At 41.0% G+C, this 27,753-nt stretch overlaps 3 protein-coding genes across 4 annotated transcripts; 2 read left to right on the top strand and 1 right to left on the bottom strand.

Annotated features, from left to right (window-relative positions):
* Positions 1-8: 8 nt before the first annotated feature.
* Positions 9-7,275, top strand: racgap1 (Rac GTPase activating protein 1). 2 transcript variants are annotated; one of them, XM_021566127.2, is made up of 17 exons: positions 9-201; positions 993-1,080; positions 1,187-1,389; positions 1,537-1,682; positions 1,803-1,872; positions 2,032-2,085; positions 2,177-2,257; positions 2,896-3,013; positions 3,220-3,350; positions 3,536-3,700; positions 3,858-3,956; positions 4,141-4,339; positions 4,650-4,755; positions 4,893-5,025; positions 5,215-5,341; positions 5,554-5,665; positions 5,927-7,275. In XM_021566127.2, the coding sequence occupies exons 2-17, from the start codon at positions 996-998 to the stop codon at positions 6,009-6,011; spliced, it is 1,914 nt and encodes a 637-aa protein (XP_021421802.1). In that variant the 5' UTR covers positions 9-201; positions 993-995; the 3' UTR covers positions 6,012-7,275. The 2 variants fall into 2 exon arrangements, with proteins under 2 accessions (XP_021421802.1, XP_036802929.1); XM_036947034.1 differs by having other exon boundaries at positions 13-201; positions 996-1,080.
* A 765-nt stretch (positions 7,276-8,040) lies between these two features.
* si:ch211-210c8.6 lies at positions 8,041-11,530 on the bottom strand. Its single transcript, XM_021566129.2, has 5 exons — positions 11,257-11,530; positions 10,048-10,153; positions 9,636-9,742; positions 9,074-9,246; positions 8,041-8,852 (listed from the first exon to the last, which is right to left on the bottom strand). The coding sequence occupies exons 1-5, from the start codon at positions 11,405-11,407 to the stop codon at positions 8,574-8,576; spliced, it is 816 nt and encodes a 271-aa protein (XP_021421804.1). The 5' UTR covers positions 11,408-11,530; the 3' UTR covers positions 8,041-8,573.
* LOC110492104 (bridging integrator 2) lies at positions 10,191-21,795 on the top strand. The gene is made up of 12 exons (XM_021566128.2): positions 10,191-10,404; positions 17,983-18,118; positions 18,257-18,337; positions 18,489-18,543; positions 18,861-18,955; positions 19,076-19,171; positions 19,286-19,393; positions 19,496-19,581; positions 19,714-19,789; positions 19,977-20,059; positions 20,261-20,879; positions 21,076-21,795. The coding sequence occupies exons 2-12, from the start codon at positions 18,035-18,037 to the stop codon at positions 21,127-21,129; spliced, it is 1,437 nt and encodes a 478-aa protein (XP_021421803.2). The 5' UTR covers positions 10,191-10,404; positions 17,983-18,034; the 3' UTR covers positions 21,130-21,795.
* Positions 21,796-27,753: the final 5,958 nt, after the last annotated feature.

Raw genomic sequence — 27,753 nt, 5'->3', positions numbered from 1 at the left:
CTAGTGGGTACATTTGAAATTAAACGTGCCTATTTTATTTGAATACACACTTCCAGGAGCTGAGCTTGAGATGATCCGAACAAAAGAATAACACACTTGCTCATCCAGTGGCAAAAGAGAGGTCAAAACATTTGGCTGTGAAAAGGTTTAGGTGTTTTGTCTGCCTTATTTCATTACTCAGAGTGGTGGACTCAGCAAGCGGTATGTACTTGTAACGTTAGTTATTCTATTAACGTTAGCATGCTAGCTAGCTGTAGTTTTTTGAATCATAGTTCCATCATTAACAATGTTGGCTAGCCTAGCTAAATCTACTTTTGCTTGCTAAATTAGCTAAATGTTTTGTATGTGCGAGTAAACTTTTTTTTAATGACAATCAACATGTTTACTCAAATCTTCAACGTTAGTTCGGTTACTATGATGAATAGAGTAATAGTAATGGCGTCTTTTTAGGCACTAACGTTAACTCCGTCATGGTTCGTTGGACAAAAATGTGGGCGTTTTGAATAAATGCCGAAAATAAGGTCTGTGGCAAACACAGGCTTAGGAGATCTTACACGTTTTTTGTTATATGAGAATCTTCTAACCTCCACTTTTTGTGAAATGTGATTATTTTATATAATTAAAAAAAAACACAGGCTCAATAATTCATAACGGTAATTTTAACTGACTGATGTAATCTCATAAAACGCAACGTAAAATCTTCTAAGGCTGTGTTAACCTCGGACCTTGTATTCGGAGTTTAGCCAACACCGTATTCTAGTTAAATAAAACAAGATTCTTTCCTCATAGAAATGGCTGAACGAACCAGAGGTAAATCCTTTTTGGTTTATAGGACTAACGTTACAAGCTCTATGATTAGGGTTCACCAGCAGACAATTGTGCCGACACAATTAGCTTGGGGATGATGTTATTCAATATTGACTTTTATTTTTATGAGCCTCATAGAAGTTCATGATCAGTATTGTTTTCAATGTGCCCTTTATTTTTCCCAGAAGATGGACACTGCTGTGATGAACCTACACAGCTTGTTTGGCAATCTGAGGTCTCATGTAGACATACTCAATGAGAGCATTGAGCCCCGTACGTAATTCTGTTTAATTTGATTTGACAAGGAGATTAATAATATAGACAATGGATAAGATGTATTTAAAGCTAACACACATTATTGTACAACTTCCCTTATCAGAGTTCATCCAGATGGCCCTTAACTTTGAGGACTGCCGTCGTAGATGGCTCAGGCTTGAGCGGGACCTGGGGTCCTGCAAGGAAGTGCTTTCCAAGGCAGAAACGGAGAGGGGAGCCCTGGAAGTCAAACTCAAGCATGCTCGAAATCAAGTCGACGTGGAGATCCGCCGCCGCCAGAAGGCAGAAGCTGACTGTGATAAGTTGGTGTGTATGCACAGATAAAGTCTATCTTCATATTTTCTTCTCTTCACTGGCACCCTCAGACTGGTTCACTCTTCTCCCAATAAACTGTCAAATGGCTTCATACGACTCCTCTCACCTCCGCTCTCCCTGTGTTCTCCTGTGTTACAGGACCGCCAGATCCAGCTGATTCGGGAGCTTCTGATCACCGAGGGCTCCAGCAATAGCATCCAGCTGAATGAAGAGCAGCGTTCTGCTCTGGCCTTCCTTAACGCTCGTTCTCAGGCGGCACCAGCCAACCTTAACACCAGCCGAAGGTAAGGACCCACTTCTAGTGCCTTGCTCCTGTTCATGAGTTGAAAAGCTTACCAATGCATTTTCTATTAACATATCAACGTCTGAAAAGTTACACTATTTAATTTGGTTATTTTCCATAGATTGAAGACCATTGATGAGTCTGCCTCCATTTCATCAGACATCAGCTATGATAAAACGGATGACTCTCTGGTAAGTTTATATATTTGTCTTGTCTAAATGCTTAAGCCTCTGAATCAAGTATATTACTCATCCAAACCTTTAGCTTGGAGAATGGCTAAAGCAATTCATTATACGTTGGCATATTTTGCAATAATGAACCTGGTCTGTTTGTTTGATAAACCATTCCAGGACTGGGACTCATCCATCGTGAGAACTGTGCGACTGAAGAAACGTGAAAAGAGGGTAAGCAGTTCATTGGAATTATTTATTGAATGTGTAAATGAAGGGCGCGGTGGTGTATTTGTTATTAACATGTTTGACATCTTCATTACAGCGTTCTGCCTCAAGAAATTTCATTGATGGTCCCCCATGTGCTTCCAAAAGGTCTCGATCAACAGGCAGAACTTCTGAAAAGGTAAAGGTTTCATTTCTGTAAATATGCCCATTGTCCAAAAACATCTGAAACCCTTTAAAGGGTATCTTAAAAAGACAGATGTCTTAACCCCCCCCCCCCCCCACGCACATACTTTATTTTTTAATGCACATATATATATTTATATACATTGACTTTGCTGATAACTATTTTATTTTTATTTAAGAAATAACTTACTACGACTGTTGTGCTTGTTTCACTTAGCTATCTTATTGTGAAATTTCATGTTCAACTTCATATTAATAATCTCTAGGACTACTTGAACATCAACATATGAAAATGGTGCGTTTTGTAGTTATAAAGACAAGTGTTTCCAATGCACTTCAACCAATTAGTAGGAAATGCTTACTCATTGGTTAAAATCACATGATGTACACAGGTGTCATTAGAAATGCTTATCTTCCTGTCTTTTTTACTACCAAACATAGGAATGCACCATTTTCACATATGTTGCTGTTGGGGTGGTGCTATGATGCAATTTCTCTTTTAAGATGAATGCGCTAACTGTAAGTCTGGATACGAGCATCTGCTAAATGAATCAAATGTAGGGAGCTGAGAGCGGTTACTCATTATACGGTTGAGGTTTAAAGTGATTTGACTGATCTGTTTAATGGCTGTAGGGAAATGAGTCTCTTGTGGCCAAGACTACAGTGACCGTGCCTGCTAACGGAGGTCCCATCGAAGCCGTCTCTACTATTGAGTCGGTTCCCTACTGGACTCGGAGCAGGAGAAAGACTGGTAACAGCTCTTACTCATTTACTGTTTATTTGGTCAACTTTACAATGGAAGATGGTATTTTTATGTCGAAGCATGATGTGATATTTATTTGGGAAGCAGCACGCAGCGGGACTGTATTAGTTTATCCTTGACAATGTGACATGTTCATAACTCATCATAACTGCTTTGTCAGAGCAGTATTTGACCTCTCGCTCCCACTTGTTCAGCTACACAGGAGTGGGACTCGGAGTCAGTAAAGTCTGAGGATGTCATGTTCAAACAGCCCAGCAGGCCTCAGGAACCCAGCACGCCCCAGGGCAACGGGGGTGTCCGTTTGCACGAGTTTGTCTCCAAAACGGTAGGAATGTCATTTTGTTTTCAGTCAGAGAGGGTTATCACATGGGTGAATTTAGAAAGGCTATTTTATTGAATTAGCTTTTGTAGTAAAAACGTGTTGCTTTGGTTCTTATTTTCAGGTTAAAATGACAAGTTCTGATTTGTGCGAACTTGTATCAACCACGCTTTGTTTTACCTCACGCTCAGGTAATCAAGCCAGAGTCATGTGTACCTTGTGGCAAGAGGATCAAGTTCGGAAAGATCTCCTTGAAGTGTCGTGACTGCAGAGTGGTCACCCACCCAGAGTGTCGTGAACGCTGTCCCCTGCCATGCATCCCCAGCCTGAGTGGCACTCCTGTCAAAATCGGACAGGTACAGGATTGTTTCTTGTGAATTCTCAACTTGTATTCATATACTCAAACAATACGTTCATTCTGATACATGCAACTTGTCTGTCTTCAAGTATCTTGTGATTTCAGTGTAGTCTAATGGGATAACCATTCCCTCTTAAATGTATTACCGATCCCAGGGTACGCTTACAGACTACGTCTCCCATGTCCAATCTCCCATGATTCCCTCTTTGGTGGTGCACTGCGTCAATGAGATTGAGCAGAGGGGCCTACATGAGGTGAGTTGTCATCTCCAGTCTGTTTAAAAAAATATTTAAAAAATACAGCCTCACACTGAGCTGTATAATTGCTATTTATTTTTTTAGCTTAGTTTATACAGTAGTAATATAGTGTGAAACACAGTAAATAGTTTGAAGCTATCTATGATTGAGCCCAGTTTCACCATGCTCTTTTCTCTCCCAGACCGGCCTCTATCGGCTGTCCGGTTCAGACCGCACGGTCAAGGAACTGAAGGAGAAGTTCCTGCGTGGGAAGACTGTCCCGCTGCTCAGCAAGGTGGATGATATCCACTGCGTCACTGGGCTCCTCAAGGACTTCCTCAGGAACCTCAAAGAGCCCCTCCTCACCTTCCGCCTCAACCACACCTTCATGGAGGCTGCAGGTTGGTGTTGGCCCTTAAGCGATAAAACAATAACTTTATCACTCTGTGGTTGGTTTGGCCAGTGGTAGACTGGATAAAGGTGTCTTTTAGTTGCTTTGCATAGCCATTTTGTCCTTGGGCACACTAAATGTTTTGGTTAGTAATACAGTCAAATACAGTTAAGCGTTTCTTCGTGATGTTCTTGGTCACCAATAAATGTAGTTACTAAGTCCCTGCAATGTTAAATTCTGCATCTGGACTAAAACAAATAATAATCCATGTCTACAACTCAACTTCTGTGCTCTCTACTGACGTTTCACTTTGTCCTCAGAGCTGGCGGATGAGGATAACAGCATTGCCCTGATGTACCAGACAATCAGTGACCTGCCACAGGCTAACAGGGACACCCTGGCCTTCTTGGCCATTCATCTTCAGAGGTTAGCATCTGCTGTGCAGCTCTCCTTACTCATTTTACATGTAATTGTTGCTCCCTATCACTGACCCTTTGAGCTTTGTTGCTTGTTTTCCCCCTTGATAAATGGGCTCCTATTGCCCAACATTCATTCTCTTTCAGGGTTGCACAAAGCCTGGACACTAAGATGGACATCACCAACCTGGCTCGGGTGTTTGGGCCAACTATCGTTGGCCATGCAGTGCCTGACCCAGAGCCCGTGACAATCCTGCAGGACACCAAACGCCAGCCCAAGGTAACTCATTACAGCAACAGTCTTGGTTTAATTAACTTGCAGTAAAAATACCATGGTTACATTTTAACGTCTAATTATTTTAAGTCTTGCAAGTTGTTTGATCTGTTTAGCCCCTTCAAAGAGGATGTGGCAATATGCTGTAATTCTTCAGGAAAAAACAGAAGCTAATGCATTTCTATTATTACCCAGGTTATTGAGCGTCTGCTGGGCCTGCCGGTGGAGTACTGGAGCCAGTTCATGATGGTGGACCATGACCAGCCGCACCCTGATCACATGATTATCGAGAACAATAACTGTTATACCCCTGACCACAAAGGTGAGCCTAGTCAAGCATTATCTCAGCAACCCCGTACCAAATCCTACGTGAGTGCCTGCCTACACTACAGGCCAGGTCCTCCATTTAGGTTCATGTGTTATTATATTGACAATTTATGAAAATATGTTATATTTAAAAACAAATGCAAATCAGTTGGTTACCAACTGGGGTAATGTGACTAATGTTGACTGTGTGTATTGATATTGTTCCAGTGAGCATGCTGGGTCCTCTCACCACTCCAGAGCACCACCAAATGAACAAAACTCCGTCCTCCAGCTCTCTGGGTCAACGCATGAGGTCCACCCTGAGCAAGACTACACCCAAGTAAGCGCTCTGTCCTGTCATGCATTTTACTTATTCAGCGTTTTTTTTTGTAAGTCACTGCATTGTGTATGTAGTTCCTGGCTGAAGGACTTGGGTTTTTGCTAGTCTCAATGCAAATGCCATTGTTCAACAAAACAGACAGCCTTAAGTTAATGTAGATGACCTCTGAATAAGTTCTTTCACCAAGTTCATAATTTGCTCCTTTTTAATGTTGGCTTCATTTGACTAATGCTAATACTGTTTTTTTGTTGTAACTTTCAGGTTTGGGAGTAAGAGCAAGTCGGTCGTGGGAGTGGGAATCACCAGTCGCCAAGGAAACTTTTTTGCATCTCCGCTCCTCAAGTAATCCAAAGCGGCTGCAGAGCAGCTCTGTTCAATACCTAGCAGCAGATAGGTTTTTACCTGTTTTATTTTAGACAATTTTACACGATTGAGACAGTAATGGTTCCACAGATGTTTTATATTTTTAAATTGTAGGATTTGTCTTTTTTTTACGTGTGCAAAAAAATATATATTTTTCCAGTCAAAAGGGAGGGTCTCTTTGGAGCGCAGTTTTTTTTAAAGTTGGCTCTGAATCAAGATGCTTTCTGTTGATTTCTCATCACCTCTGGCAATGACATGTACTAGGTTTGTAGATACAATTTAAGGTTTTTCTTCAGTATCCTCCTGTGATTTATTTACAAAGAAACATTTGAACATTGGTTGCGAAGGTGCGTGTCAGAATTTAGGCTGTTGAAAAAAAGGCTGTTCTTATATGAATATCTAACATGCAATTTGCGGATCACCAGTTAGAAAACAACTTTGCATAGAGCTTTTTATGACGGGCTTGAACGGAGTTGGCACTGCGGGTGGCATTATATTTCTGTTTTTTCCCCCCTGTATTTGTATAATCACTTTTGAAAGGTCTACATGCTTTAGCAGTTTGATCGTACATGTTTAACTCCATTTGTCTTTTACATACTCTAGACTAGCCACAGTATGACAATACTAATATGATGCTGCGTCTTTAGTCTGCAGTGTTCTTTAGCTATAATTATCTAACAGAGGTAACCAAGTAGCTGTATGCCTGGTGAGTCCAGTACATTTAGCCATTTATTCATACAACTTGATTATACGTTTTACTTTAACTTTTTTTATTTTTAAATGTCACCTTTTAAGTCAGTTAAGAACAAATTCTTATTTACAATGACGGCCAAACCCGGACGACGCTGGGCCAATTGTGCGCCGGCCTATTGGACTCCTAATCACGGCCGGTTCTGATACAACTTAACTTAGGTTTAACATTTCACCCTTTTCCTTTTCTGAGCGTTCTATAATATAGCTTATACTACAAGTAGTCCTCGGAAATGGATTACTTTACTTTACTACATACTTTTCATGACCATCTTTGTTTGCACAATGAAGGTTGGTTCTGGCTATAATGTTCTGTGCCCCTAGTGGCCTAGAACGCTGCATTGCGTAACTGAGAATCTGTGTGTAGAAATGGGGGCATTTCAACAAGAATGTAACATTTCCTTTGATCAAAGCTTTTTCTGGTCAATTTGTTTTGTACAAGTACATGCTGTATGATCTGTGATTTGTAAAAACAGTATACAGTACATTTAAACTGGTCTCTCGTTACCTTTCATTGTTGCTGCACTAACTTAAAAAAAATACAGGAAATGCTTGAGGGCTACAAAGTATTGAAAGCAGGTGCGGTTCCTGAGTTAAAGAAGCAATTAACATCCCATGTATGAAAATGCTGGTCAGGCTGTTATTTTGGCTACCATGGCTATGCCCCTATAGGATGACGATGCCACAGGGCACGAATAGTCACTGGATGGTTTGATGAGCAAGAAAACAATGTATGCCATATCAACCACCAGACCTCTACCCAATTGAACACTTATGGGAGATTCTGGAGCAGAGCCTGAGATTGTACTTTATGGAATTTGTGGAAGAATAGTGTTGCCTCCCGAGTTCCAGACAGTGATAAAATCTATGCCATGGTGCATTGAAGCTGTTCTTGCCCAACACCCTATTAAGACACTGGTGTTTCCTTAATTTTCAGTTACATGTAGAAGAATGTAGATAATTCAGAATACTACTGTAGTCTGTCAGGTCATTACTCCAGTTGTGTTCTCACTTCCTCTAAACAGTTTATTTTTGCATTTTGCTCGGAAGTGCAAGGAATAACAGTCCTTGCTTGTCTTCCAAAGCAGACTAGACAGAGTAGCACTGATACAAGTAGGTTTACTACGTCAACTGACTTTTGCAGTGGTGGAAAAAGTACCCAATTGTCAAGATATTTTCTATTAAGGTGACTCAAGTCACCAAGTAAAATACTTTAAATATAAGTATAAATCATTTCACATCCCTAATTGAGCAAACCAGACTGATTTTTCTAGTTTTATTTACGGATAGGCAGGGGCACACCAACATTTACAAACAAATAATTTGTGTTTAGTGAGTATGGCAGTAGGGATGACCAGGGATGTTCTCTTGATAAGTGTGTGAATTGGACCATTTTCCTGTCCTGCTAAGCATTCAAAATGTAACGAGTACTTTTGGGTGTCAGGGAAAATGTATGGAGTAAAAAGTACATTCTTTAGGAATTTAGTGAAATTGTCAAATATAAATAGCAATGTACAGATACCCAAAAACTACTTAAGTAGTACATTCAAGTGTTTTTACACCACTGGACTTTAGACAACTGAAAAGTGGTATAGTTAAAATTGTGGATTTTAAGTAAACCTGTTATCAAAACATTTGTGCAAGATACAATCTGAAGTTTCTGCGGGTGTGTATGTGTGCTTCGATATGAGAATATCAAAGACAACCAGCGCATTGGATGCTTGATGATTACAAATGGTCCTGTTCAGTAAGTTCCCCTTGTGCCAGAACACCCTATTAGAAAGTATGTAACACATCAGAACTTGGGAATTGGCCAAAGAAGAGGAGTGTTCTTAACGTAGTTTTGGAAGGCAGGGTCTGAGCCCCACTTCTTCATGGCCTGCTTCTCCAGGATGGGAATGCCACTGACGTGACGCAGCAGGAACCAGACAAACAGAGGAGATAGCACACTGGCATACTGGGGACCCTTCATCACTGATGAGGCGGAGAGGAAGAGTCCAGACCACTGGAGTATCTCCCCGAGGTAGTTGGGGTGCCTGCTGTAGCCCCACAGCCCGCTCTGGATGAACTTTCCCTGGAGAGAATGGAAAGGCTGAATTGAGGCTATTCTGGGTAAATAAATATTCTATAAATTAACATATAAATACAGGAAGTTTATTTTCAAAGGTTTGAGAGTGGTTGGGTTTTCATATGACAGCATGTTTTAGTGAGAATACTTTGCAACTACCCCACTCCATCCATGATAATTATAAAAAGTCAACGTCCTGAAAAAAAACAGCCTCCAAGCTGACTCACAGCATTATCTGGGTCTCCTTTGAAGAGCCACTTCTGCTGGTCAGCAATGGCCTCCGTGGCAAAGCCAAGGCCCCATATCCCCCAGCCCAGGTAGTCCCTCAGGCCCAATGGCTCATCTCGCTGCTCACTGTTCAGGATGAGAGTAGGTAGGAGGGTCATGAACACCCAAACAGCTGAAAGAAAGGAATAAATTATGTACTGAACCAATGGTAGAGTAGTTCACAGAAATGGTCTATCCTACCAATCTATAAATAATAATTGCACACGTGTCAAGATAATGCTCCTCAATTAGAAATTCACCTGGGTCCGAAATATAAACCATTTTCAAAAGAGTACTGTACTGTCAGTGTCCAATGGTAAACCTCATTTATGTTCTCCCATTTGGGCAAAATGCACAATATCCTGATATCAGTGGCTATTCTAATCTGGTTTCATACATTTATGAAGAGCGAAACGGCTGAGCAGTGAGTTAAAACTGATTGCTTGAGGACGAAGTAAAATAACTGCTGTGGTGGCTGAGTGAGAATAAGAAAAGCCGGCGACCATAATGATTCAAAAGTACCTTGAACACTCCAGTAGACAAAGAATGTCCCTGGGCTGTCTCTGACATTGTTAAACCTGCGATCCTGGCCGTCCTTTAAGATCCGCATGAAGAGGAATGTTCCAAGTCTGCAGAGGTTAGAACATAGGCATTAGTTTGACATTAACCCCGCCATTATTCATTAACTCAACTTTAATGAGTCCCATTCTTAGAGGGTTCTGCGACTGGGCCGGGCCAAACCTCAGCCTTGGATAAGACTACTAAACTGATACAACACTTTGTTGATTGAAAAGTAAATGATCAGAGAACATTAAAGCTCTGCCGGTGTTTATAGCTTTTTTTTGTTCTTCTCCATTGTTAGGATGGGAATTCATTGTTGGGCATAGCAGGTGACATTAGATTGGAGACCCTGCTGTCACCCTGTCAAGCTTACCTTACTCCCCATGCTGTCACCAATCCGGTCTGCACATTTTGCCTCAAATGACGAGTTCCTCCCCAATAGCGACTCAGGTGGGCGAGTAATATAAATGTGCCAGACCCTAAAAAAATACAACCAAGGTTCATCAGCACAAGACATGTGTCCCTTTGGGCATGGTACATGGCTCTGCCCACTCCTATCACACAGAAGTTGCACAGTAAGGCGTGTTCAATGAATATTTTACCCAGGAGCCTACTGACAGAGTGACAATTGGCTCCAAAGTACAAGGGCAAAACTTTCCAAGAGCACAGACAGCTCAGAGGAGTGGCACAAGAATTTTGTCAAGGAATGCCCATTCATCAGTGTCTACAGGTAAGTTGCAGTCTTTTACATAACTAACGGTGAAGTAAATTATGTTATTCTTGAATGGCACATACTGTCACAACAGTTTTTACTTGCCCATTGAACTTTCACAGATCATATAAAAATGTCGACAATATTATACTGTAACAATGAAAAACCCTACAACAATTGCCTCACTCAATCCATCAAATTCAAGGGCCTACATAACTTCTGTTTTCATTTAGTTTACCATGCTATTGTTGGATGATCGACAAAAGACGGGCTACAATAAAACTGTACTGCTGTGGTAACTCGATGACCGGAGTTGGGACTTACAGCACCAATTGCATTTGCGCGAACTACAACGTAACAATGTGTGACAAACATCTCGCGATAGGCCAACACATTTAACACCAATCTCGCGCTACAATGTAAACATTTGTTTAAAATCATCCGGATGCGCTATCGAAGCTAGTTAATAGATGGATGTTGCAGCATTATCTGGCTAATTTTAACCTTTGAGTGGAGGCTTGTAAAATTGGTAGTCAGTTGGCCGTAATGTTGAACTAAGCTGATTTTCGGAAATCCTTAAGCTTATCTGAATGAGGGAGTCCTTGAGTTGTTTTACAACAAAGCGGTTTAGATAACAGTGGTTTTGTAACATTGATATTCATCAGATACAACATGATATACTTGAATGAAAAACACAATGCCTGATTCCAATGCATACGTTTAGTTTGACTGAACGAATGTTTATATTTTATGACAAAACCATATACACTGGGTAACCAACCACAATATGAAATCATAGCGATTCACAAAACAAACAAAACGCTTCGGTGAGAATTGACATACCGGTAGGCTTAAATCAAGTGTTATTACCTGCTAAATCATAGAACTTCTCGGTTTTGAGAGCTGCTGCGATGGCCCATCCAGCCCACTGGATTCCCAGGTCTGTAGCTGCACATTTCACTATCGTACTGCCCATTATCATGTCCAGTAAATTCTGAAACAACAACTGGTATTCCAACATCGGACCACCCCCACTTTCTTCAAATAACACTCCAGTATAAAGTTCACTTCTTCCATAACATGTTGCTTCTTATTCTTGGGTGTGGTTTACCGGCGGTTGGCATCCAACGGTACGGTGCATTACCGCCATCTACTGTACTGTAGTGTGGGTCAGCGACAGGGAGAAACCAAATCCTACCTGCCAGCACCGTTTCTCTTAAAAAAGATAACAACATATTTGAGACTATATCTAACGACGTTCTAATCAATATACTATTTAAACAAATGTTCTGTATCCCCTTCTCACATCATACTAGATCTCAGCCTCTCTCTTTCCCTCTCATACTGCCCACACAGTATCAATACATACTCCACTGTCTCTATTTCCTGGCAATGATCACACTTTCCTGTTGGATGATTTCCTATCAGATTGGATGTCTTATTCAACTGGCCGTGTCCAACCCTTAATCTTGTAAAAAAAAATAGCTCCCTCTCTTCTGTCTCTTCCTGCCAACCTCCCCTCCCCGACTTTCCTTGTACATGAAATAAATGCCTGCCCTTAGTATCTCTATTCCACTGGTCCTGCCATCTCTGCACCATCACTGTCAATATCAGGCTTTTTCCCTCTGACTTGCTCATTGAAACCATAACATCAATAGCCCCACTACTAAGTGCTTGTTTAGCCAGTACATCAACTGCCTCGTTCCCCTCCACCCCCACATGGGCTGGGACCCAAGTACACCTTATCTGTATACCCATCGCTCTAATCCTGCCATGGGTTTGTATTACCTCATGAAGGTCTTGTATGCTACATGAGCTAAATGACAGGAGACTCATCAACACTGCACATGAATCAGAGCAAATACTGTAACTACTCTGTCTGGCTTGATGTCCTCCACCCACTGCAAGGCCAACAGTATGGCCATCAGCTCCGCCTATTATACAGCCAGATGATCTGTAATACGTTCGCCTGCGTATTACCCACTCACCCAAAGCTTGTGTTCCGTCTTCGCTCATGTTCCCAGCATGCCTGTAAAATCCTTTTCAAAGGATGAGACACCCCATGGCCCTGTAGGTTGACACAATAATTAATTGCCAGCTGCTGTCTCCTAATCTGCAATGGCATATCCCCCCCATCTCCACCTGTAGTGCAGCCACTGGGGACGGCTGAAACGCCCTACTACATATTCTGAGTCCTTGCCTCTGTATGACATCTAGACTTTCCAATAAGGTCCAAGCTGCCAAATCATACGCTGCTATAGTCTATTATAGATCAGATTAATACAACATACATGGTCCTCGATGAGGAACCCCACCCTCTCCAAGTTTCTCCCACCTTTCTCCTGGTAAAGAACACTGTCTGAGTTCTCTACAGAGAACCTGAATCTCCACAATAATGCCCACTGCCCTACCTCATCAATTGCTTCCTTTACCTTCCTGACTATGTAGTTCCATAATAGTAGGCTTGATAATAGGCTTGGCTTGGAAAGATATGATAGGCCCGCTAAGAAGACGGAATTGTAGTCAAAACACTGCCCTATATAGCTTCACTTTAGCATGCCGCCAACTTTTTATATATACATACAGTGGGTAGAACAAGTATTTGATACACTGCGGATTTTGCAGGTTTTCCTACTTACAAAGCATGTAGAGGTCTGTAATGTTTATCATTGGTACACTTCAACTGTGAGACGGAATCTAAAACAAAAATCCAGAAAATCACATTGTATGATTTTTAAGTAATTAATTTGCATTTTATTGCATGACATAAGTATTTGATACATCAGAAAAGCAGAACTTAATATTTGGTACTGAAACCTTTGTTTGCAATTAGTTCTTGACCAGGTTTGCACACACTGCAGCAGGGATTTTGGCCCACTCCTCCATACAGACCTTCTCCAGATCCTTCAGGTTTCGGGGCTGTCGCTGGGCAATACAGACTTTCAGCTCCCTCCAAAATATTTTCTATTGGGTTCAGGTCTGGAGACTGGCTAGGCCACTCCAGGACCTTGAGAAGCGTCTTACGGAGCCACTCCTTAGTTGCCCTGGCTGTGTGTTTCGGGTCGTTGTCATGCTGGAAGACCCAGCCACGACCCATCTTCAATGCTCTTTCTGAGGGAAGGAGGTTGTTGGTCAAGATCTCGCGCTACATGGCCCCATCCATCCTCCCCTCAATACGGTGTAGTCGTCCTGTCCCCTTTGCAGAAAAGCATCCCCAAAGAATGATGTTTCCACCTCCATGCTTCACGGTTGGGATGGTGTTCTTGGGGTTGTACTCATCCTTCTTTTACCTCCAAACACGGCGAGTGGAGTTTAGACCAAAAAGCTCTATTTCTGTCTCATCAGACCACATGACCTTCTCCCATTCCTCCTCTGGATCATCCAGATGGTCATTGGCAAACTTCAGACAGGCCTGGACATGCGCTGGCTTGAGCAGGGGGACCTTGCGTGCGCTGCAGGATTTTAATCCATGACGGCGTAGTGTGTTACTAATGGTTTTCTTTGAGACTGTTGTCCCAGCTCTCTTCAGGTCATTGACCAGGTCCTGCCGTGTAGTTCTGGGCTGATCCCTCACTTTCCTCATGATCATTGATGCCCCACGAGGTGAGATCTTGCATGGTGCCCCAGACCGAGGGTGATTGACCGTCATCTTGAACTTCTTCCATTTTCTAATAATTGCGCCAACAGTTGTTGCCTTCTCACCAAGCTGCTTGCCTATTGTCCTGTAGCCCATCCCAGCCTTGTGCAGGTGTACATTTTATCCCTGATGTCCTTACACAGCTCTCTGGTCTTGGCCATTGTGGAGGGGTTGGAGTCTGTTTGATTGAGTGTGTGTGGACAGGTGTCTTTTATACAGGTAACGAGTTCAAACAGGTGCAGTTAATACAGGTAATGAGTGCAGAACAGGTGGGCTTCTTAAAGGAAAACTAACAGGTCTGTGAGAGCCGGAATTCTTACTGGTTGGTAGGTGATCAAATACTTATGTCATGCAATAAAATGCAAATGAATTACTTAAAAATCTTACAATGTGATTTTCTGGATTTTTGTTTTTGTTCCGTCTCTCACAGTTGAAGTGTACCTATGATAAAAAAAATTACAGACCTCTACATGCTTTGTAAGTAGGAAAACCTGCAAAATCGGCAGTGTATCAAATACTTGTTCTCCCCACTGTATATCTGATTGGTATTGCCATCAACAAATGCTTTGTTCAAAACAACTGGGAACTCGGAAATCTCGGACTTCACTGTGTTCAAAACAACTGGGAACTCGGAAAAAAACGAGCTCCTACTAGAAAAAACTATTTTTTAACGGTCATCCAATTAGGAATTCGAACTCGGGGACTCGGAAGGAGAGTTGAATGGCATTGAAGCTTGCCTGGAGGGTTGTTAACACAGTGTCCAAAGAAGGGCCAGAAGTATACAGAATGGTGTCGTCTGCGTAGAGGTGGATCAGAGACTCACCAGCAGCAAGAGCGACCTCATTGATGTATACAGAGAAGAGAGTCGGTCCAAGAATTGAACCCTGTGGCACCCCCATAGAGACTGCCAGAGGTCCGGACAGCAGACCCTCCGATTTGACACACTGAACTCTATCAGAGAAGTAGTTGGTGAACCAGGCGAGGCAATCATTTGAGAAACCAAGGCTGCCGAGTCTGCCAATGAGGATGTGGTGATTGACAGAGTCGAAAGCCTTGGCCAGATCAATGAATACGGCTGCAAAGTAATGTTTCTTATCGATGGCGGTTAAGATATCATTTAGGACCTTGAGCGTGGCTGAGGTGCACCCATGACCAGCTCTGAAACCAGATTGCATAGCAGAGAAGGTATGGTGAGATTCGAAATGGTCGGTAATCTGTTTGTTGACTTGGCTTTCGAAGACCTTAGAAAGGCATGGTAGGATAGATATTGGTCTGTAGCAGTTTGGGTCAAGAGTGTCCCCCCCTTTGAAGAGGGGGATGACCGCAGCTGCTTTCCAATCTTTGGGAATCTCAGACGACACGAAAGAGAGGTTGAACAGGCTAGTAATAGGGGTGGCAACAATTTCGGCAGACAATTTTAGAAAGAAAGGGTCCAGATTGTCTAGCCCGGCTGATTTGTAGGGGTCCAGATTTTGAAGCTCTTTCAGAACATCAGCTGAACGGATTTGGGAAAAGGAGAAATGGGGAAGGCTTGTGCGAGTTACAGTGTCCCAGAACTTTTTTGAGTTAGTGTTGCAGGAAGCAAATTTCTGTTTGAAAAAGCTAGCCTTGTCTTTTCTAACTGCCTGTGTATAATGGTTTCTAGCTTCCCTGAACAGCTGCATATCATGGGGGCTGTTCGATGCTAATGCAGAACGCCATAGGATGTTTTTGTGTTGGTTAAGGGCAGTCAGGTCTGGGGAGAACCAAGGGCTATATCTGTTCCTGGTTCTACATTTCTTGAATGGGGCATGTTTATTTAAGATGGTTAGGAAGGCATTTAAAAAAAATATCCAGGCATCCTCTACTGACGGGATGAGATCAATATCCTTCCAGGATACCCCGGCCAGGTCGATTAGAAAGGCCTGCTCGCTGAAGTCTTTCAGGGAGCGTTTGACAGTGATGAGTGGAGGTCGTTTGACCGCTGACCCATTACGGATGCAAGCAATGAGGCAGTGATCGCTGAGATCTTGGTTGAAGACAGCAGAGGTGTATTTAGAGGGCAAGTTGGTTAGGGTGATATCTATGAGGGTGCCCGTGTTTAAGGCTTTGGGGAGGTACCTGGTAGGTTCATTGATCATTTGTGTGAGATTGAGGGCATCAAGTTTAGATTGTAGGATGGCTGGGGTGTTATTCCTGACACTGTCTGGAAAAACAGCTTGGTTAAGGCCTTACAAATATTGTATACCATACAAATGTAAGGAAGTGCACTTTAAAATTCTTCATATGGTATATCCATTTAATTCTATGTTGTTCAAATTTGTGGCTATTGATGATATCTGCGTTTTCTGTGAAAAATAAGGTGAGAATCTAACTCGTTCTTTGAATGTAAATTTGTCAGAGTTTTGGGAAAACCTTGCAAAATACTTATTTACCATTATGAACACTACCCATGTTTTTGACATGAAGGATATGTTACTATTGCAATGATAACAAGACCATTGAAATGATTGTGCATTTTTTAAATTCTTGTTGCCAAATACTTTATACACAAACAAAAATTCCAGGATTCTATACCAAAATTACACATATTTTTGATTGAATTTAATTATCTTGTTAAGACATTATCCCTCGTGAATAACAACAAGAATAACTTTTGTTTCAGAGTGAATACAATTGCACTAGAATTGTTTATTATTTTTATTATTTTTATTTATATATTTTTTGTATGTTTTAGTATTTTCTTGCTAATACCTGTGTTTTGTTTTGTTAGACATGTTTGATGTAGCAATGTAAGTTGGTGATTTTTGTATTATGAATAAAATAAAAAATAAATAAAACATTTTTAAAAAATAATTCCCTGTTGTTTATTTCGGCCAACCACATCATTGGTCATGACTCACGATTCCGGTAATGTTTAAAAGTCCTGCTAACCCCTCAGACAGTATACCTTATCATCTTACTGGCTTGGCACGCATCAACAACCTATTGTTGTTGTCCAACGTTTAAAAAATGTGTAATTGTCATTGATATGGAAAAGTATAAACAAAACGGTAGTCTGCATGCAACCAGCAGTCTGGTCTGGCAAATAGCAACATAACCTGCTCAATTCTTTGCACCAAAAAACAACAACATTCGTTTAAAAATGTGGCTATTTAGGATATGTAAATTGGCTATTTACGATATGTAAATCTAACAAGCCAGGAAACTGAAAGCTACTTTCTAGCCAATTAAGTTCTGGTTTGCTAAACTAGCTCATTTAAATAGCTGTACGAGCCAGCTCATTACTACCAGAACATATCTGACAACGTTTAGAATTGAACTGTAACCAACTTTTTATTCACCATAACAGAAAAATTTACATATTACATGGTAATTATTTACAAATTATTTACAAGTATGGCGAGCTGCTAATTTACTGTTTGTGAATGTGAAGAAATTAAAGCAGTGCATTGCAATCTGTCAATCTGGAGGAATTTAAAATGCATCGTGTTACCATGACAACGGTTGTAACAACAAAGGTCAACGTTGAATGTCTCTTGCTCAGTTGCCATTAAAGAAATAGAGCCCGCACACTCATAAGCTCCGTCACGTACCTTTATTTTTACAAACAAAGTTTCTATCTGACCTGCAAGAATCTTCTTCGGGTTATTTCTTATTTTTACTCCGTTGCCGCCTTAATAATGGCTATATAAAAGGTGAATGCCGACGAAGTGTAAATATAGTGCTGTATAAAGGAGATATACATTGCCCAATTGTTTTTACAGGCAACATACCGTGAATCCTATGTGAAATAATGAATGCACAAGTGATTATGCACTTTTGACATGATGCACGTAAATGACTGCATACTTGACGATATATTTGTCCCACCAATATTCTAATCAACTACTTTTAGGTTGCCAAATGAGAACTCTCCATTCTATACAAACATATTCATCTTTGTAATCTGTTCTTTCCCCTATCTCTACATTCCCAAGGATAAAAAAAAAAAACTCAACAGGGAAAAGCAAGAAAGGAAAAGGGGAAAGTATGTCAGAAGGCCACAGTCCAAAAGGAGGTGCTGGGGTCTTTGCCAAAAGAGTCCAAAGGCAACTGAGCAGGGGCAAGGAGAAGGTATGCTTTACATTTCTCAATATAATGCACAGCATGACCTTCAAAAGCCTCTCAATCTAACTTTAGAAGAAAAGCATAAAGGTTCGAGCCATTAGAGGTAGCTTGACGTGTACATGTATTTTGTTCCTGACTTTTTAGGTCTTGCAGAAGTTTGGAAAGACAGTGGAGACCAAAGATGAAATATTTGAGCAATGCCTCTTAAATCTCACTGACCAACAGGTAGTCTTCATTGGCAGTCAATCTCCATGCATGAACCAATAATATATATTCACCGATATTTTATGATTTAGCAAAGGCATGTCAATCTGCCCCTGTAAATGCCAAAAATGAATGTATAGCCTACAAATTACTCGATAACCTCTGTTTGCAGATTGATGGGAACCGGTTATACAAAGACCTAAAGCATTACCTTAGTTCTGTCAAAGGTAAACATTTGTTCTGCCTGTCTATGTTGTAAATGATTGTGATCTGTATTTGATTTTTGATTTGATTTATTGGGATCCCCATTAGCCGACGCCAATGACGACAGCTAGTCTTACTGGAGTCCAACACATAAACACATAATGAAAAAAAAAACATTTACAGACAAAATACTTTACAATTTACATACATTTAAAAACATGATGCATGATGATGTAACATGTATGACGTTGTCCCTAAATTGCATGGTTTTCTATAGCTTTACCATCAGCGGTGTCCAAGGCCTGATAAAATGTGATCCGTGTTGTCCACTTTTTCACAGAAATGCGGGATGCTTCAAAACGGCTTTCCCAGTCTCTGTATGATGTCTATGAGCCGGACTGGGATGGAGAAGAGGACCTGGGGGCCATTGTTGAGGTCAGTCATCGCACTGCTGTATTATTAAGGATGACGTGCATGACTTGTTCGTTGGTTGTTATAACACACATTTCTGTAAAAAAACAAATATATATATATAAATATATCCTATGCCAACAGGGTGAAGACCTCCTGTGGAATGATTATGAGGCAAAGCTGTTAGATCAGGCGCTTCGTACCATGGAGTCTTATATGAGCCAGTTCCCAGATGTCAGGGTAAGGCTGGAAAATGTGCGGGTGGCACACACACACACACACACACACACACACACTTCCTAAATACAGTATGTTATCTTTCAAGTGCATCCTTCCTCTCCTCCAAATCCCCAGGAGAAGGTGGCCAAACGAGGCAGGAAGCTGGTTGACTACGATTCATCCCGTCACCACTTGGAGGCGATGCAGAATGCTAAAAAGAAAGATGATGTCAAAATAGCCAAGGTCAGACAGACAAAAGACCCCTGTCTACTTACTTTGCACAGCAATGATCATTTAAGCTAAGCTACAAAACTCCATCTTATCATGGTGGTTTTCTCTGTACAGGCAGCTGATGAAGTGAACATAGCCCAGAGTGTCTTTGAGGGCATCAACAGAGAGCTGAGGGATGAGCTCCCTGCTCTCTATGACAGGTAAGGTGTCAGAAGTCAGCACAGAGCCAGATAGCAGAATGACATACCATTCAAATAAATACATCATCATGTCAAGTGTCTAATAACCTATTCAAATGAAAAATGTTTTTTTCTTTCATTTTGTTCCTAAAGCCGAATTGGATGCTATGTGTCAGTCTTCACAGCCATCTCAAATTTGCGGGACACCTTCTTCAAGGAAATGACTACTGTATGTGCAGTTCATATTATTCACAATAACTTGGGTGGGAATACACATCCAACAATAGCAGTCATGTGGGGCTTTGCTTTGGTTTATACAAATGAACCAAACTGTTTTGTCTGCATTTAGGTAACAAAAGTCCTAGCTCTTTCGATTTATATATTTTCTTGATCTGGTGTAACTTCCTCTCTTTCAGTTCAACAGTGATTTGCAGAATGTGATGAAGGATCTGAAGGATCAGCATCCAGACAAGGTATTTGTCATCAAGGGGTTGAATCGGTAAGTTGGTAAGGATTTTACATCTCTCACCGGCACTTTAAAAAATATATATATTAATTGACTTTCCTCCCATTTGAGTCTATCAATGGGTTGTGGTCTGGGATGAACTAAACACAGAGTGTATTATAAAGCATAACAGTAGTCCAACAAAAGTAAGTGTATCAACATGTAGTCATATCCCCCCTCTCACATATCTTTCAGGACTGGCTCTCTGATGAGGCGATCTCTCATGTCCCCCAAGTCATGGAAGGCCAGCTTCTCTGACTTCCATCAGAGTTCTAGTCCAGGCAAGTCAGGCACCCACACTAGAGACAGGTCCAGCTTCAGATCTCCTAGTAGTCCTCGCTATGATGAGTCACTCACCAGCACACCTGCAGTCTCCTCATGGCCCATACCTATTGAAGAGCCCTCCTCAGGGACCAGAGTCCTGGATGCAGACTCCACCCGTAGTGAGGATCCTTCTACAGAGAAGAAACCAGGGTCTGAAAGCAGGGATGACACCACCACCACAGAAGGGGCCTCCGGCAGTGGTCAAAAGTCAGGGGAAGAGAAACTGGCCGAGGAAGAAAAGGGTGTTAAAAGGGGAAAGTCTGAGCCTTCTTCAAAACAGCACCCTGCTGCATTAACTGAGAGTACCTCCGAAATGACAAACTCCCATGACCAGGAGAGTGTTGAGCTCCAGCTCTCGGCCATAGACACCCCCCAGCTGACCATAGAGAGCTCTGTGGCCCCTGAGGATGCTGGGGTTCATGGTGAGCAGAACGGAGTGGCTACAGATGGCTCTGATTCTGACATAGAGGCCACTGGGCTTGTCCAAGAGGTGAGTTGTCAGGATGAGATCTCACTGTAAAAACACAGACGCAACCTTTTATGGGCTCTCGTATGTGGTACGTTTGATTTACATGCCGGTCTACTGTAATCAAGACAGGCAGTATAATAATGATATGCCATCGACAGCTGCTAAACCTTTTTGATCTACTGGTCTATAACTTGTCACTTTCGTCTTTTACTTTTAGGCAGAAAAATTGCATATCCAGGAGCCAGAGGATGTGAAAAACACTGTGGTGTAATGAAGGATCTCTAAGGAAAATGTTGGTTCCTGTCTGAAGTAACTATAATTATGGATAAGGCTGCTTTTCTTCTTTGTTAACTGTCAAAATGTTTTGTGTTTGTTCACAAAACTAGTTACAGTAATAAGGGAGAGGGGCTGAATACTGCACGAGGGACATAGGATAAAAATGAAGAGCCTTCTCAATATTACAGGCAGGATATAAGAATATCTGCTGTTTCCTCCAGCTGCCTAAGATCTGAAAGCTCTTGCTTGTGGACAATATATTTTCAATAGAGCTGTTTTGTTTGTATTAATAAAATGAGTGGTATGCCTGTTTGTGCTTTGCATAGGTTTCTGCCAATAATCCAATACTGCGTCACCCAATTGTCTTTTAATTGTAGAGAAACAGCAAGTTCACTAAACTGTAATTGACTTTGCAAAATTGAATAGAAAATTAAATAGAAATCCATAGAAAACAATTATTTATTCTATGTGTGTGCTAAATTGTACATGAAGAACTTGATTATTGATTAAACAAATGTATTTTTTTTGTAATGGCTTGTTGGGTGATACTCCTGTAATTGAAAAACTCAAATGACAATGTAAAATCAAAGGAAACCTAGAGGTGTCTTTTGATTAATTATGTATTTATAAACAATTTATCATTAAAGTGATAACATCTCTGCCCCTTGTGTCTTGATTTGTCAGTACTGTAAATATTCTAGATCTGCAACAGTATTGGTGCAACATGAAACCTCCCAAGAGCCATTGTAGCAATGTCACGGGAGCTAGCACACATGCGTTTCATGAACGCGGCGCGCAAGGCAAGAAAGTTTAAGCGGTAATCACAGCTGTCTGTTTTTATGTGTTTTCTTTTTGTTGCTGGATTACTAAAGCTAGCTCGCTTAAAATACTGTATTTCGTAACTTTCTTTTTGTTTTAAAGAAAAGTGGTGTCTAAAGAAATGTGACCAGCAAGCAAATATCGCTCAGCAGATATCTCTACTTCCTCAGCTAAAGTACCTGGGGAAACCTCAGCTCCTTTCTCTTAAATCGCCGCGGAGTTGAGATGACTGGTCGCGCTATATGCAAGCAACATTGGGTCATTATCAGTCGATTCTTGTAAAAATGTCAATTCTGAAAACGCTTTCCTGTGCCTATGTGTGTCCTGTACAACAGCGGTCCATTCCACGGGGTGCTGAAATTCATACTTTTCATAAAAAATAATAGCTAATAAATCCAGCGACTTTTTTTTGCTCGTACTATGTAAACATATTCAATTGGGTCCATGCTATCATTTGGGATGTCTCTAACCCTTTGAAGTTGACATGATAAATGGGTTAGGTAAAGTTTAGGGTATTCCGGATAACACGGACCTAATTTAATATGTTTACGTACACATCTGCATGATGAACAATGGCATCATTAAAAGTGTGATGTACCCAACTAGCCAGTAAACATGCTGTTCCAGGCGACAGTTTGAATAAATACCTAAACGGTTGATATGCAGAAATTATACCAATATTCTACCCTTTATTGTATTTTTTTTATTTCCCGGCTATGGCAGTAGCTAAGTCATTTTACCCTAGAGACAGTTCTTTATCTGCATCGACCACATCACGACAATGACTCATTGCATTTCAGTATTTGCATCTGTTATTCTTATATGTCCTGATTTAAAAAAAAAAAAAAAACTTATTTCACCTTTATTTAACCAGGTAGGCCAGTTGAGAACAAGTTCTCATTTACAACTGCAACCTGGCCAAGATAAAGCAAAGCAGTATGACAAAAAAACAACACAGAGTTACACATAGGATAAACAAAAGCACAGTCAATAACACAATAGAAATATATATATATATATACAGTGTGTGCAAATGGAGTAAGATTAGGGAGGTAAGGCAATAAATAGGCCATAGTAGCGAAGTAATTACAATTTAGCAAATTAACACTGAAGTGATAGATGTGCAGATGATGATGTGCAAGTAGAAATACTGGTGTGCAAAAAAAGTTAATAAAAACAATATGGGGATGAGGTAGGTAGTTGGGTGGGCTATTTACAAATGGGCTATGTACAGCTGCAGCGATTGGTAAGCTGCTCAGATAGCTGATACTTAAAGTTAGCGAGGGAGATATAAGTCTCCAACTTCAACGATTTTTGCAATTCATTCCAGTCATTGGCAGCAGAGAACTGGAAGGAAGGGCGGCCAACGTGGGTGTTAGCTTTGGGGATGACCAGTGAGATATACCTGCTGGAGCGCGTGCTACGGGAGGGTGTTGTTATGGTGACCAGTGAGCTGAGATAAGGCGGGGCTTTACCTTTCAAAGACTTATAGATGACCTGGAGCCAGTGGGTCTGGTGACGAACATGTAGCGAGGGCCAGCCGACGAGAGCATGCATACATGTCGCAGTGATGGGTGGTATATGGGGCTTTGGTTACAAAACGGATGGCACTGTGATAAACTGCATCCAGTTGGCTGAGTAGAGTGTTGGAGGCTATTTTGTAAATGACATCGCTGAAGTCGAGGATCGGCAGGATGGTCAGTTTTACAGGGTATGTTTGGCAGCGGAGTGAAGGAGGCTTTGTTGCGAAATAGGAAGCCGATTCTAGATTTAATTTTGGATTGGAGATGCTTAATGTGAGTCTGGAAGGAGAGTTTACAGTCTAACCAGACACCTAGGTATTTGTAGTTGTCCACATATTCTAAGTCAGAACCGTCCAGAGTAGTGATGCTGGTCAGGCGGGCAAGTGCGGGCAGCGATCGGTTGAAGAGCATGCATTTAGTTTTACTAGCGTTTAGGAGCAGTTGGAGGCCACGGAAGGAGTGTTGTATGGCATTGAAGCTTGTCTTGAGGTTTGTTAACACAGTATCCAAAGAAGGGCCAGATGTATACAGAATGGTGTCGTCTGCGTAGAGGTGGATCAAGGAATCACCAGCAGCAAGAGCGACATCATTGATATATATAGAGAAAAGAGTCAGCCCGAGAATTGAACCATGTGATACCCCCATAGAGACTAGCAGATAACCCATGATAATTGAATGAGATTCTATTCTTTGCAATAAACGTTGGTTTCATATTTTGCTAAATTACATAATTAAAGACAAATAGGTTTCAGTGAAGCCTGTTATTATGAGGAAGTGAGTGGGGGCTAGATATTTAATGAGACTGGTTTCCAGGCTTGCCAGGTCTAGGCATATTTCTAGCCAATGCCCATACAATGCCTGAACTAGTCCAAACATTTTTCACAGGAAGAGAGGTGTTTGCCACATTTATCCAATAGGTGTCTCCATAATGACAATCTAAATAAAACTGGTAAAATTGCTTTACCTTGTTCTCAGCATTTCTCCTTTTATTGGTTCATCACACCAAATTATTTAATCTGAACTATAGAAGTGGTTGATAGTGAATGGGTGGCAGGTAGTTTAGTGGTTAGAGCGTTGGACTAGTAACTGAAAAGTTGAAAGATCGAATCCCTGAGCTGACAAGGTAAAAATCTGTCGTTCTGCCCCTGAACAAGGCAGTTAACCCACTGTTCCTAGGCCGTCATTGAAAATAAGAATTTGTTCTTAACTGACTTGCATAGTTAAATAAAGGTTAAATTAAATGCTGTTAATACAATTTTTTAAATTGTGAAATAGTGTTAATAGAAGTCACATTTCTCTAAAATAATCATATTTTCAACGAGTATAAAAATTGAAAAGCCCCCAAAGCAAGATGGAAAGGAAAGAGGAGTCCATCATGAGTCCAGTACATTAAGAGTTAATTTAAAAAAAAAATGTAACCTTTATTTAACTAGGCAAGTCAGTTAAGAACAAATTCTTGTTTACAATGACGGCCTATCCCGCCAAACCCAGACGACGCTGGGACAATTGTGCGCCGCCCTATGGGACTCCCAATCACAGCCGGATGTGATACAGCCTACAATCAAACCAGGGACTATAGTGACGCCTCTTGCACTGTGATGCAGTACCTTAGACCACTGCGCCACTCGGGAGCCCGAGATTTAATGGCTAGTTTTATTCTACTATTAATCAATCGCTACTATTATAATTTGATAGTCAGTAATGGAGTTAATCGGTTCCTCTCTGTGCCGCTGCGCGCCACTCCTCTGACTTCAGCTTTCTGGCCAATGTTCGCTAGCTTGCTGCATACAGGGCTTGAGACTTAACTTTTTTCATCACCGTCTCAGAATCATCCCGAAGTGAAGATGAACAGTCCCAAATATGCCAACGTGGGTCTACTCATAGGACCTAGGTCATTCACAGTGATTTAAAAGTCTAATAAGAGTAGCCTACTACTGAAATAGATAAATGGGGCTGTCAACTGAGCCAAAAATTCACATAAAACATTTCTTGCCTCTAAAAAAAAATTCAACATTGGAATAATATTTAAAGTGACAATATGTAACTTTTTGGGCGACCTGATAAATTCACATAGAAATGTGAGTTATAGATATCATTCTCATTAAAAGCAAATGTTAAAAGCGGTAGATCTGTTCTGTGCTCTATTTCTATGCTTCCCATTCTTAAGGGAGAACTCCACCCAAAACTATATTTTGGTCTTTGTTTCATTAGTCCAAAAATGTTTTGCTTGTCAGCACTCAAGTTTTGAAGATATATAACTTTCAAAAAACAGAAATGATCCCGTATGATGGATTTTGCATCATGTTTTGAAAGTTACATATCTTGAAAACCTGAGTAGTGTGTAGCTAGTTAGTACTACGTAATTAGTTAACTGTTCTCGCATCACATGTCATGGCTGCCTGCTGCAGTGCTCTCTCAACACCAATGACTGTGCTCAACACACACACCCCTTCAGCCCTCCCCACCAATCATTGACTCACTCAGCAACAGCCTGCATCACTGACTGATAGTCAGCAGTAGCAGGTCACAGTGAAATTAATAAAACATAAAAATTAACAAAGTGGTGCAATTTAGATGTAGCAACCAATACACTTTCACCCGCAACATCGTTTGCAAAGTAGCCCAATTTCTGTCTTCTCATCTATGTCCTCTACCACTGTAAATAGCTTACATGATTCAAACATGATTATTTTTTTTCTTTTTTACAAATCTCTACCCCGAATGATTGTAATGTTACCTGAATTTAGTACTGTTGGTTTGGAATACAGGGCTTTTTACTTACGAGTTTGTGTGTTGTGTAAACAATGACTTGTGAATCTGACATCAACCACCATGACTTCTATTCCACCCATGACATGTGGAACATGTCATTTTTGTGCTAGAGATTTGCCATTTTATGTGGCACTTATTTCACAAAGACAAAATACATTTGGTGATATTTGAAGTCAGCGTGTCAATAAAATACTGTAGCCATATTTTCATTCAGAGTTGATGATGCCCAACCCTTTTCGTGACGGCTCTGTTGTTTACCTCTGATTAATAAGACGTTGCGTAATGTCAGATAGATTCAGAAATTAAACTTCGGCATTACTTGAGGTTCTGGCATGTTTCAGTGTAGCCAATCTTCAGTCCCTATTCTAAAAGCAGTTGACTCTCTCTCTCTAGTGGTCATCGTAGTTGTGCTGCTGATGCTAGCTGACCTGGGTTTCCTTCTGCATCGGTACTTGTGCCACAACAAGGGTGCCTACAGAACCACAGGAGAACCTTCCCCGGTGGAAGACCCTGATCAGGCCCACGGTGAGATTGTAACTGACGAAAAGGAGTACTTCATTTGAACTTGATGGAAGGATGAAAAGGAGAAATGTGAGGAGAACTGTTTGTGGGTGTTAACAAAATTTTATGTGCCAAACTGAGAGGAAACAGGGAAATGACAACCATCTTTGAAGGCCATCTACAGTATTTCTGCGGTCTTGAGGAAAACCTACATAGATTATACCCAAGAAAACACTCACTTATAGGCACAGAAGCTGGGCAGGAGATGAGATGCATTAGTTAAAGAGGTCTGTGTGCGCACACTGATGGACTTGTGTGCACATAAGAGATCGTTGTGGAACACTGGTGGATGGAAGACTTAATGAGATTCTTGCAGGTAAATGTCTTAAGATGGCATCATAAATATACCTCCATTTCAGTGTCATCACAATTCAGTTATACATCTGCTCCCCAGGTCACCTCTGAAGGCTTTTAATTGTATGTTTTACTTTTTCTGTATTTAATGAGTATCTCGGGGTGCTAAATGGGGAATTGTATTTGGTGATCAGTAGAAGGCACTGATGAAATTGTATTATTCTTATGCCATTATCCATACTTTACCAGTTGGTCAAAACTGTAAGGATTTGACTATTGTTTTTCTGGGCAGCAAAATGGGAAATGTTGTATTGAATCGGTTACTATTACCAGCTAGAGATTGTATGATCTTATTGAAGTATCTGCCAAAGGTAGTAAGTGACATGACAGACCTCAAGACTGCAGGTCAGATGTGGCAATAAAGCTTTTTCCTTTTTTCACTTATTGTTGAATGTCCTTACAGCTATAAGTGATAGGTGGATAGAACATTGAAGTGTCAATCTCACACCCCGCAATATGTATTTCAAACAAGGCTAGAGTTGTTCATTTTCATCACAGGGAAGGTATTTATGCACTGTAAACATTTCTTCAACTGTTACAATTCACACAGGGCCACTTGAGCTGCTTGAGTCCTGATGCTTGTCAAAAAA

The sequence above is a fragment of the Oncorhynchus mykiss genome, chromosome 16 (genome assembly GCF_013265735.2).
Source record: "Oncorhynchus mykiss isolate Arlee chromosome 16, USDA_OmykA_1.1, whole genome shotgun sequence".
Taxonomy (NCBI): domain Eukaryota; kingdom Metazoa; phylum Chordata; class Actinopteri; order Salmoniformes; family Salmonidae; genus Oncorhynchus; species Oncorhynchus mykiss.
The sequence above is the reverse complement of the archived record's forward strand: the minus strand, read 5'-3'. Positions and strand labels throughout refer to the sequence as shown.

Excerpts from the sequence above, each read along its gene's own strand:
- racgap1 (XM_021566127.2), top strand. The coding sequence starts at position 996 with ATGGACACTGCTGTGATGAACCTACACAGCTTGTTTGGCAATCTGAGG. Across the intron at positions 3,957-4,140 it reads AGCAGAGGGGCCTACATGAG|ACCGGCCTCTATCGGCTGTC; the intron begins GTGAGTTGTCAT and ends TTTCTCTCCCAG. Across the intron at positions 5,026-5,214 it reads ACACCAAACGCCAGCCCAAG|GTTATTGAGCGTCTGCTGGG; the intron begins GTAACTCATTAC and ends ATTATTACCCAG.
- si:ch211-210c8.6 (XM_021566129.2), bottom strand. The coding sequence starts at position 11,407 with ATGTTGGAATACCAGTTGTTGTTTCAGAATTTACTGGACATGATAATG. Across the intron at positions 9,247-9,635 it reads TGTCTACTGGAGTGTTCAAG|CTGTTTGGGTGTTCATGACC; the intron begins GTACTTTTGAAT and ends CCTTTCTTTCAG. Across the intron at positions 8,853-9,073 it reads AAGGAGACCCAGATAATGCT|GGAAAGTTCATCCAGAGCGG; the intron begins GTGAGTCAGCTT and ends CATTCTCTCCAG.
- LOC110492104 (XM_021566128.2), top strand. The coding sequence starts at position 18,035 with ATGTCAGAAGGCCACAGTCCAAAAGGAGGTGCTGGGGTCTTTGCCAAA. Across the intron at positions 18,119-18,256 it reads TGAGCAGGGGCAAGGAGAAG|GTCTTGCAGAAGTTTGGAAA; the intron begins GTATGCTTTACA and ends CTGACTTTTTAG. Across the intron at positions 18,544-18,860 it reads TTACCTTAGTTCTGTCAAAG|AAATGCGGGATGCTTCAAAA; the intron begins GTAAACATTTGT and ends ACTTTTTCACAG.